We start from the raw sequence: 11,681 nt of genomic DNA, 5'->3' as shown, positions 1-11,681 counted from the left end.
TCAGTATATATATGTATGTATTTGTAATTTTTTTCCATATAAGATAAATAAAAACATAACAACACATCCTGGTCACCATTATTATGCCAAGCCTGACAAAAGAGAAAAATATAATGACCAAATAAAAACATGATTGTCACTCAATGTGCTTCACAAAAATAAAAATTAAAAATTAAAAAAACTAAAAACAAAAGGGAAAAAAACAGATAAACAAAAAACCCTTCAATGAATAAATAATCTGGCAACCTTCAAGTATTTACAGTATTAACAAATGGTCACAAATATAAGCTTTGGATCTTTTGACATGACATTAAGCTTGCTTGTGGATCGCTTTAACAATTAACACAACAACATTTCACAAGCAATCACAATAATGTCAATGCAACCTTTAGGATCCATGCTCTTAATGCCATTTTGAACTTCAGCTACACGTCATTCTGCCTCAAATTTCATTTACAAAAAAATTAAAATTAAGAAAAATTAAAAAACAGTGATTAAAATAAAACACAGCCACATTAGCCATATATCGCATTCTCCACAAAAATGGAAATGACAACTATCATCCACCGAGGATAAAAAGGCAAGACAGAGGTGTCACAGGCAAGAGATGTGATAAAAAAACAAAAACAAAAACAAAACATAAAAAATCTGGCAGAACATGTAAAGCAGCGGTGAGGCGTGGACAACTGGGGAGTAAAGTACATCAGTGTGCTCATAGAATAGAAGATGTGTCATGTGAGCACAGGAGTGTGTGACCTGTCCAACTCACGCTGAAAGGTACAATATGGAGAGCAGGAGGGACAAGCGACAGAACAGGGTTAGAGTTCAAAGTTCATCTGTGGACAGTTCAGCTGGGCAGTGCAAGCGTGCGGTCCTCCGGTTCGACCCAGAAGACCGTTTTCTGGCCACATTTAGCCAACATCATGGCCACAGTGGTCCAAGCAGCACACCTCCTCACATTTCCAGTCCAGCACTTCAACATTCATGTGTGGTACAGTCTCTATCTGAGAAAAAAAAGGGCCGGGGGACAGCAAGGAACGAGAAATGGGGATGGCCACATCTGGACAACTTAGCCTGAATTCAAGTACTCCAGTGCCACTTCATAGCAGAATTTATACTGATCCTGGAAAAGCAGAAACATAAATATTAGTGGAAATATAATCACAGAAGTCATTAGACATAATTATCGCACATAAGTATCACAAATGTGTTGAATCGTGTCAATAGGAACATGTTTGGTGTGATTATATATTGATTGTTTTGTATTCACTGATAGTTTAATGAGTAACACATTATAATATATGAGGGGCATTCAAGTCAAATTAGGACTTTTAATTGTGGAAAGTAACTGAACACCGTTATTAGTAAGACTTCCCTTTAATTCTCTAAATCCCAGTGTTTCACTAGTGCTTGGATACCATCAATGTAGAAAGTTTTTTCAGTACGCCGGAACCATGACTGCACTGGCTGCTTCACATCTAAAACCCTGGCCTCCCAAGAACTCATTTAATGGCTCAAATGTATAAAAATGGCTTGGAGCGAATTCAAGACTGGCGTGGTGGATGTGGCAATAACTCCCAACTAAGTTCCTGTAATTTGCAAGTGGTGTTTGTGAATGACTGTGTGTACAGTTCCCTTGGACAGATGCGTCTCTTACGAAAGTTTTGACAAGTTATCTGATCTTCACTTGCCGAATGTTCTTATGAACCTCGGCCAAGATCGTCATTCACAGACATACAGGTTTCTTTGAAATATTTAAGCCATTCAAATATTTTACTACGGCTATCATCACTGTACTGTGCTTTAAGTCTTCTGTAAATATCAATCAGTTTTACGCCAGGTTTGACTTGAAAGTTCCTTGTCGTTCACCTGTGTACCATGTACATGTATGAGATTTGTAAACTGTTCAACAAATAAAGTGTCTAAGAGCGAGACATGTCTAGTCTATCAATATTCCTCTCAGCCAGAGGAATCAAATATAAAGTCTATGTAATAAAGTGATAAGGTCAGCATTGAGCTTTGTAAATAAATCCCGAGTGTCTGTAAACAACAAGCCTAAAAATCTTTGTGTCAAAGCTTACAGTCAACACCATAACTATTGGGACAGGTGGGAAAAGGCTAGAATAAAATGTCTTTGTAGATTAACCTCACGCTGAAAATATAGAGCGATCGAACTTTTGAGGGAAGTAATTTTATTACGAAAATTTATTTAAGAAAATATGAAACACTGATTAAAGATAGATTTTCAAACTAAGCCCTATGCGTTGCAATTCTTGTCAGTAGGATTTCTTAAAAAGAAGAAAGGTTAGAGAAAACCCAATCCCAACTGTTAAGTATGGGGAAGATCAGTAACGTTTAAAGTCCATTAAAGCCTTTTTCGGATACACAGCATTATAGATTAAATACAGTATCAAAAGATATTGCAGGAATATACCATTACCACTTTACTTATAACTCAGAAGTAACTTGTTATACTACTTTTTTTACATTACTTTTTAATACACAGATAAAAAAATGCATCCTTTCTCCTCAAAATGAAATTCTTAGCTGTGAGAATGTTGGGGTGATCCCTGGCAAGCACTGCGAAAGTTTGAAAGAGATTTGTTTTCTGATAAAAATCAAAGTAATGGGAATAATTTCAAGCTGCTGAACAAAGACACTTTCATGTTCCAAGTTAGCTTCCTGCTTATGGTGATTAAATATCAGATTTCAAATTAATCTCTGACGTGATGAAAACAAATGTAACGATGTAATGAGTTGTTTTTGGAACTGTACTGTAACTGGAGCATTAGTACTGAAATTTAGTTTGTAATTTCTTATAGCACTCATTACTGGGGAAAGTAATATTATTGCGGGAACGCATTACTAATAACACATTACTGCCCACCACTACTGGAATTTCGAACAGGAAAATATTACAAAACATGAAGAATCAGTAAAAGATCTGGACACCCCTGATCTATCAAGGTTTTGTCTTCATATTTTTTATTTTTTACATTGTAGAACATGACCAAAGGCATCAAAACTATAAAAGAGCACAAGGAATTATGTTTCTCCACAGAGAAACGCTGGAGCTCTTTCAGAGTGACCATCGGGTTTCTTGGTCCCCTCCCTGACTAAGACACTTTTTCCCTAGGCATCCAGCTATAGAAAGAGTCCTGGTGATTCCAAACTTCTTCCATTTACTGATGATCGAGGTCACTGTGCTTATTTGGACCTTGAACTTTTCTGTACCCTTCCTCAGATCTGATACAATCCTGTCTAAAGACAATTCTTTTGACTTAGATTGTGATCTGACATGCACTCTTAACTGTGGGACCTTATATAGACAGGTGTGTGTCTTTCCAAATCATGACCAATCAACTGAATTTACCACAGGTGGACTCCAATTAAGTTGTAGAAACATCTCGAGGATGATCAGTGGAAACATGATGCACCTGAGCTCAATTTGGAGTGTCACGGCAAAGGCTGTAATCATTTTGATTACAAAGTGATTTTTTCATTTTTATTTTTAATAAATTTGCATTTCAAACAAACTTCTTTCCTGTTGTCATTATGGAGTATTGTTTATAGAATTTTGAGGAATATTAATGAATTTAATCCATTTTGGAATAAGCCTGTAACAACAAAATGTGTAAAAGTGAAGGGCTGTGAATACTTTCCAGATGCACTGTAGTAAGAAAAAAAAAAAAAAAAGTGTAAAAACACAAAAAGCAACATCTTTTTCTTTGATGACAGCCTTGCACACTCTTGGGATTTTCTCAGGCAGCTTCATGGGATGGAAAAATTTTCGAACAGTCGTAAAGAAGTTCCTGCATACTGTGCTTTGAGCAGTTCTTAGCTGCTGATAATGTACAAAGCTGTCTTTAAGGTAGACTGTGGCTAGTTTGAGGTAACTAAAAAAAACTTTGCTTATTATTTATACACTTTTTGTTGATCACATTCCTTATATATGTATTATGTACAGTAATTGTATTTATGTCATCATGTTTATACTACAATGTTAAAAATTGCGTAAATAAGGAAAAACACTTGAATGAATACGTGTCTCCAAATTTTTGACTGGTACTATTCACTTCCAGTGGCTCAGTATACACAGAATCACGCTTTTGAGATCACCGTCAAAGGAGATTCCACAAGAGAGAATTGTTATTAAACAATTATAATTATAGAATAATTAGAATAATTATGAAACAGACTATGTACCATGTCTGACATAAGGAAAAAAAACTAATCAGCTACTTGTGTTTCACAAAAAAGATGTAAATCCACATCTTTTTCTATCCTGTCATTTTTAAAAATTATTTCTTATTGCTCCATCATTAAAAGCATCAGAGAAAGAAGACGGCGTCCTGAGACTAGTGATGTGTACATCAGGAAGATTTCTGTGATCTGTCTGTCATCTGTATACAGGATAATGAGCTGGTGATGTGTGAACTGAAGCAGTTTTGCATCAAATCTGTACTGGTCCCCAGTGACGGTGCTTACCAAGAGATCTACCATGTTGGGCTTGTTGTTCCTCAGTGTTTTGACAGCGTGGAACACATCCACAGAGCGCTGGTGCCGTAGCATCTCACACACAATACTGATTGCACAGAACGTCCCGCTTCGCCCGCCTCCATTCCTAAAGAGAGAGAGAGAGAGACAGAGAGAGAGATGACAATGCATTAAAAAAAACCACATTTTATTATCTATGTTGTAATCACACACATTTGCTTATTTTGCTGATGCGTTTGTTCTAAGTGATGTGTGACTGAAACGTAAGGAAGGGAGCACTTAGGGGTAAGTGACCCAACAATACACACCACAGGTGGTGTTGGGCTCTAAACACACAGTTTAGATCCTCTAAAGGCCTAAATTAGTGAATATAAAAAAGTCAAATGATTATTTATACCAGAAATTCTTATTTATTTATGAGTTCATTTGTTCTGGTAATCAGAATAATTTTTGAATCAGAAGGCAACAAATGTACAGTATTAACAAGTTGTGTGGGGTGACCTCTAGGTGGTGCTGTTCTCCTGTTGATCGCCCAGCTGTTGTGCAAAACCTCAAAGCTCTGACACACAGCGAGTTAAAAGCTTCAGCGTGACTGTTTCCTATTTCCTATTACATGCCAAAGCCCAAGTTTCCATGCCTCAGAAGTCAGAAGTACCGACTTTCAGTAAACATTCCAATTTAACTTAGAGCCTGCGTAGAGCCTCTTATAATCCCTACGTGGAGTCTCGTATAATCCCCAATGACCACGAAATGTCGTTGATCGTAGTGTTTTAGTGTGATCCCACATGGGCGGAATGAACAGTTTAGTATAGATGTTAAAGGACGCAGAAAGCATTCTGTGTAAACAGCACAGAGTGAGTTACATTGTGTGATATTTGTTAAAGAAGCTTTTTCTGTCTTTATGTAGGATAAAGACTATGGATGTGTGTGTGCGGGTATAAATGTGTGAAAGGGCTGTGAGATTGGAATCTGGCCGGGAATCTAATGAGAGTCACATGGATCCTCTTTTCGTAGGGGCTCAGTGGATGGAATGGGAATGGAGGCCTGGTCTCAGGAGTGCTGGGCCAGATTAGCTCCACCTCAGCCCAGTCCGCACACACACATACACACACATACACACACACACGTTCTCTCTCTCTCTCTCTCTCACTTTCTCTCTCTCGAGCAAGCTGATCTCATTTCCTACCTAGGCAGGGCCTCGGGGAAGCAGGCCGCCACTGAATCTCGCTACCATGCTACCGTACTGATCCCTATGAAATGGGAGGCGAGATAAGGTAGTGGTGTGTTTGCACGCTCACACACACATGCACACAGACACACACAAAGCCGAGCCTGAGGGAAAAACTCACAGGAGAGGTTTGGGCTAAATCTGGAGAAAAAAGTTTGATTTGAATTTATGTACTAAGTCCAGCACATGACCTTAGACAACGCTGTCAGTCCTTTAGCACGCTGTGCTTCTGTGTGACATATTCGTTCAAAACTAAATTCGGAATGATAAACAGATTAAAATTAACATTTTGTTAGAATAACAGCGTTTACAATGATGCCTCGGTTAAGCCCAGTTCGAGGTGTATTGGTGCTTTTAATCCAGTACGAAGCTACAACGTCTGTAATTTGAAAAATCCAACAACAATAATTACAAAATAATGATCTTCTGCAATCCGCTGAACACACAGCTCGCCGTGTGATAATAATCTTGTTCAAATCAATCTCATGGTAATGTAATCAATAAAGCGAGTAATAGAGAAGGTTGTGCACCGTGTTATTACAGTTATTAAGTGTTATGCCTGTCGTGTAACTCTGACATGTACATCCGGGATAAAATGTGCCAATTTGAAAAATTAAACAGATACTTCCACAGATATGTTCTCCGAATCAGACAGTCAAATACTTTCCAGACACATTTCATCCCTTTTCAGCTTGCATAGGGCTAGACATGTGATATGTCCTGTTTGCCTGTGTGAATGCGTCTGCTTACACATCAAAGAAATTAATAAAGAGAGAAGGAGAGAGAGAGAGACTCACAGGCAGTGCACCACAGTGCGTCCCTCTCCTCCATCATACTCCTCCTGCCACTTGTCCACCTGCCGGATTAATTTGAGGAATGAACGCTTGGACACAGGTGTGTCTCGGTACATGGGCCATCCCAGGAACTGAAACTGCTGGACCATACGATACCCGTCCTGTGGCTGGCAACAACGAAACATTGAGATCAACAGCTGGCCTGCAGATTAATCATCAAGTGAATCAATCTTATCAGTCATGTATTTGTAAGTGTGTATACCCGTGCAGCGTTGTAGATGCGGAATATCCTACTGATAATATCCTCCTCTAAATCTGCAGATACAAACTCCACCTGGATAGGTCCGTGTCTGTGTACACCATTCTCAGGCCAGTACTGTGGACAAAGCTGCACAGATACAGTACATGCATATTAACCACAAATACAATACAATCATACTTGTATTACAGTCATACACCAATGCACCATACGTTTGATACCAACATAATGGCATTACATGGGTTACAGCACTCATAGTACTGCTCAAAAGTCTGGAAACATCACTCATTTTTTCATATTCTGCTTCCAAGGAGTCTTCCAAGAAGACTGTCTGGTGTTTTTTATGTGGTCTTGAGAAATGGCTCTCCAGGCTTCTTGAATGAATTTTTGGCTCTCAATTTTGCCCAAAATTTGTTCCAATTATTTAATTTGATATGAGGCCTTGCACCTCCAGAGATGAGGGTTCAAACCTTACCTTTGCATCTGTTTGCATAGAATTTGCATGTTCATCAAGTGCTTAATGGGTTTTCGCCGGGTACTCCGGTTTCCTCCTACAGTCCACAGACATGCAGATTAGGCTTAGTGGCGTTTCCAAATTGCCCGTATTGTGTGAGTGAGTGAGGGAGTGTGTGAGTGTGCGCGCTTGTGCCCTGCATTGGACGACCCCATTCAGGGTGTATCCCAGCTAGTACCCCATATCCCCTGGGATAGGCTCCAGGCCTCCCGTGTTTAGGATAAGTGGTATAGACAATGAAAGAGTGAGTGAGTAATTTAAAAAGAAGAAATGAGGGATGGCTCAAGACTTTTGCACAGCATTGCATGTTACAGGGTGGCTGATACAGCAACTAAAGCATGTTATTATGCTGAGTGGAAGAGAACACACACACACACATATCTGGTCGCTTCATGTGACTTGTGTCTGAATTGTTTCCTGATAATGTTATGACTGCTGTTTCATCCAGGAACTCCAATACCCAGAATTCCTTGCCAGAAACCACATGCTTCCAACCAGTCAGCCTTGCTCAAACGCCAAGCTAAAAGTCTTCTCAGTGAGTCAGATCTTCTGGCTCAGCTACGCATTTAGAGCTCCCAAATTACATTTTGTGTTCCAGTTCTTCCCCAGATTATTTGTTCTTGTGAATATAGCTTCATAAAACATTATTCTACCACAAAATTATTAAAACAACATTATTCTGCATTGTATATTATACATAATCAATATAACTAATCGCAAAATCGGCAAGACACTGAAAACGTCCCTGCATTCACATTACTGGACTTGATGTGTCTCTGATTTATTATCATTAATTTTGATCAATGTGATTGCATACAGTACATCTTTTACACATGGCATTTACATTTATGGCAGTTGGCAAACATCCATAACTACAGTAATTTTTATCTCATTATACATCTAAGTAGGGGTTAAGGGCCTTGCTCAAGGGTCCTGTGCATATGATTAATAATTTTAATAAAATTTGACTATGAGAGTAAAAATAAACAGCTCTTGTGAATATGCTCTGAATTTTCACATTTAAAAAATCCACTTAGAAACACAATACATCACTAATAAACCTGTTGCACTTTCACTTTAATTTAATTGCTCTGTATCAATTTCCCTTACTTTCATTGCAAACCTTTGCTAGTCCTCACTAGCTATGTTTACATGGACAATATTTTTCTAATTTGATTGAAATCATTCAGATAAAAGATTTCAATTTATTTGTTTACAAAAAACCTTCCATCAAAATGTAGTTTTGTAACTTTGTAAAGTTAGATTAGGTTTCCCATCTTTCCCAATATATCCTGTCTTCTGAGTTATAATTGGTTACACAAATTGAGTCTCATCTATGATTGGTTAGATGCTTTACATATGAAATGTAAGCTAATAAGTGCTCCTTTCTCAGCCAGGTCAACACAAAGACAGGTGGAAAAGAGTTTACTGGGAATAGAAGCAAAATTTCACCTAATATTACCGGCACGTGGGTCAAACGTGTATAAAGAATATATTATACTCCGACAAAAGAAAAAGATCAGATGACATGGCTACTATTTACCTACTGAACAGATTCTCAAAGATTTACAGCACCCTATTCTGATCATGCTTGATAAGGTCAGACTGTCCTGGCTGCAGTGTTTATATGATGCATTTTTATTCTGATAGAGGCATTGTTCTGATTATTATTTGATTATTAGGGTAAATTTAATCGCATAAAAACTTTAATGTATGGACAGCAGTATTACCATAGGGTTTATGTGGAGTACAAAATTCTCCATCTCTAGAAGAGACCTCTGTAGTCCAACTAGGGACTGTGACGGTCAATGGTGACCATTGTATTTATTCCCATTTGTACAACATTGGTACAGCCTCCAGTGGACTCAGATTTAATCCCCACACTATTGAAATGACCAGGTGTAAACATGACTAAAACTCTTTATAGAGATTAGTGTTTAGGCTGCAGTGGGAATGGAACAAGGTACGTTCTTCCAGACAGTGGTGTGAGTTTTGATCATGGCTAGCTTGTCCCCTGGCTAACCTGCTGCATTTCCATAATGCAAGTAAGTGTAAGACAGAGAAGGTGTGAGACAAATGTACAACACACACAGACACAAACACACTGTACCTGGGCGGGATCCACATCGTTCAGCATTACTATAGATGTGCAGTGGTAGTCCAGGACCAGCCTCCAGAAATCTTTAACAGTGTTGGGCAAAGGATGCTGGGTAACGATGAAAGCAGATGGTTGCTTGTAGCTCTGTAGAGTGATCCAAAAGCAGAAAAGGAGGAGTGTTTGAATTAAATCAGAGTGTGTGTGAGAAAAAGAAAGGGTGTCAGCACTTTTCCTTGCAGGATTTGCTGTACAGTGAGAATATGAACGTTGTTAGTTAACTAATTGATGTAAGAGCTTTTCATTTCTGATGTTTTTGCTTGTTATGCCCTTATTCTCTTCTACTGCTACTGACATTTCCATTTGCTCTAATGAAAATAAATGCTCTGTTACTGGTCTTTGAACATATTTTCCGTAAAAGCAATCTAGATGAAGTCGTATGGTGGGAAAAAAAAAAATCCCCGGTTGTGAATTCATTTTATGCGTTTGCATGACAGTGGAATAAATCAAATCCATCTGTTTTTTAATCATTCTCAATAAGCACATAATTGTGCATGGCATATTGAGCGAAGTAGTTCCCATTTATCATGTTTGCTCCCCCCACTGATCTGCTTTGGCTTTCTGGATAAAAACAAGTGATTATTATAGGGATGAATGTGCAATTTATTGTCCCACATGGACAGACGAGTACTGCTGAATCAAGGAATCTGATATGTCCACTGCTCTCTCACACTCGCTCTCCATATGTCTCTTCCACTGGCTTACTGTGCTTTTAAACCCAAATCTTTTTTGCTCTCATATTTTCCATTCCCCATTTTTCTCTTTGGTAGCTTAGCATTACGTTAAAAGCATTCTGATAATGTTTTCATGTCTGTTGGTGAATAAATACTCTTTCTTTGCCACTATACACTACTACTGATATTGACACAACAAAGCTCTGGGTGTCTTGTTCACACTTTTGATACATTTTCTTATTTATCCCATCAGACTTTTAGACAAAGGAATCACTGTTATTTTGACAGCGTCATCTTGTAGCAGGGTTTATGTACGTACATCCATAAGGGCAGCGTTGATGTAGTTGCTGCTCTCGCCGTCGATAGTGATAAGGAAGGGCAGGCAGCGGTCAGGTGGTAGCACGTCCATGCACCGGTTCTTCTCATGGTTCCTTGGCAGCAGAGCGATGCTGCAGTCTTCCACACGCAGCGTCGGCGTGACCATGTTCAGAGTCTGAGTAAAAACACAACCCAACATTCGCACATTACTTCTGTGCCATTAAAATGTGATTTATCATGTGTTCATAATCACTGGTGCTGATATGCAGTCAAAGACACAAATACACTCACTCTGAACTCCTCCTTAATTGGGCTGGAGTTGGTCTGTGGATCAAGACGGTTCATGTCGTAATAAACCGAACGCAGCTGATTGGCTGGGATGGTGGTGTCGCCACACAGACATGCCTCCAGGATAGCATCATGGATGAACACATATTGCTCCTTGAAACAAAACAAAAGAGTTAAAGTTTAGGATTAAAGTTAAAGAGCTTTAAGATTTAGGAAAAAAAATTCTTGAAAACAAAAAACTAAACACACATTTATTATAAATCATTTTATAATAATTTTTTTTTTATATTTTATAATCGATAACATAAAGACAAAACATAACACTAAATAATGTTATCATTATGTGGCTACCCACACCCTTCTGGCCCCAGACAGACACTCGTGACTGTCTAGTGTTACTATGGTTAAAACGGAAGTGTAAATTTGCGAGCTTTTTCTCACCCCAAAGTATATTTTTTTGTCAGGCAAGTTTTTGGGTTAATGGATTAAAGATAGAGGCAACCACTTAGGGGCTTAATTTTTCCCCCACAAGAATGAGGACAAAAATTGAACTGTCTGGCTATAATGACCATTGTTATATACAGTATTAAGGAAGGGCCATCATCCCAACAGTGAAGCACAGGGGTGGCAGCATCATGGGAGTGTTTTACTGCAGGACAACTGGTGCACTTCACAAAATAGAATGAAACCATGCGAAAGAAAGATCATGCGGATGTAATGAAGCAATTTCTCCAGACATCAGCCAGGAAGTTAAAATTTCATTGCAAAGAGTTCTCCCATATGGGCAGTGACCCCAAGCATACTTTTAGTTGTGGCAAAATGGCTTAAGGGCAATGAAGTTAAGGTATTTGGTCACAAACCCCTGATCTCAATACAATAGAAAATTCGTGGTCAAAACTGAGAAAGTGTGGGGAGCAAAAAAGCCTACAAACCTGACCTAAAGTGTATGTAAAC

The 11,681-nt window shown here is 38.6% G+C and overlaps 1 protein-coding gene across 7 annotated transcripts in view; it reads right to left on the bottom strand.

Annotated features, from left to right (window-relative positions):
• Positions 1-11,681, bottom strand: part of LOC128520094 (receptor-type tyrosine-protein phosphatase mu-like) — a 223,872-nt gene continuing 212,191 nt past the window's right edge. For all 7 annotated transcript variants that reach the window (XM_053494125.1, XM_053494128.1, XM_053494126.1 and 4 more), the window contains 7 exons: positions 10,731-10,880; positions 10,441-10,614; positions 9,403-9,534; positions 6,782-6,907; positions 6,523-6,686; positions 4,489-4,624; positions 1-1,123 (listed from right to left, as the gene is read on the bottom strand). In XM_053494125.1, the coding sequence (XP_053350100.1) occupies positions 1,070-1,123; positions 4,489-4,624; positions 6,523-6,686; positions 6,782-6,907; positions 9,403-9,534; positions 10,441-10,614; positions 10,731-10,880 (936 nt within the window). In that variant the 3' untranslated portion in view covers positions 1-1,069. The remainder of the gene's footprint in view (positions 1,124-4,488; positions 4,625-6,522; positions 6,687-6,781; positions 6,908-9,402; positions 9,535-10,440; positions 10,615-10,730; positions 10,881-11,681) is intronic.

This window comes from Clarias gariepinus, chromosome 4 (assembly GCF_024256425.1).
Source record: "Clarias gariepinus isolate MV-2021 ecotype Netherlands chromosome 4, CGAR_prim_01v2, whole genome shotgun sequence".
Taxonomy (NCBI): Eukaryota; Metazoa; Chordata; class Actinopteri; order Siluriformes; family Clariidae; genus Clarias; species Clarias gariepinus.
This window is presented reverse-complemented; position numbering and strand designations above follow the sequence as displayed.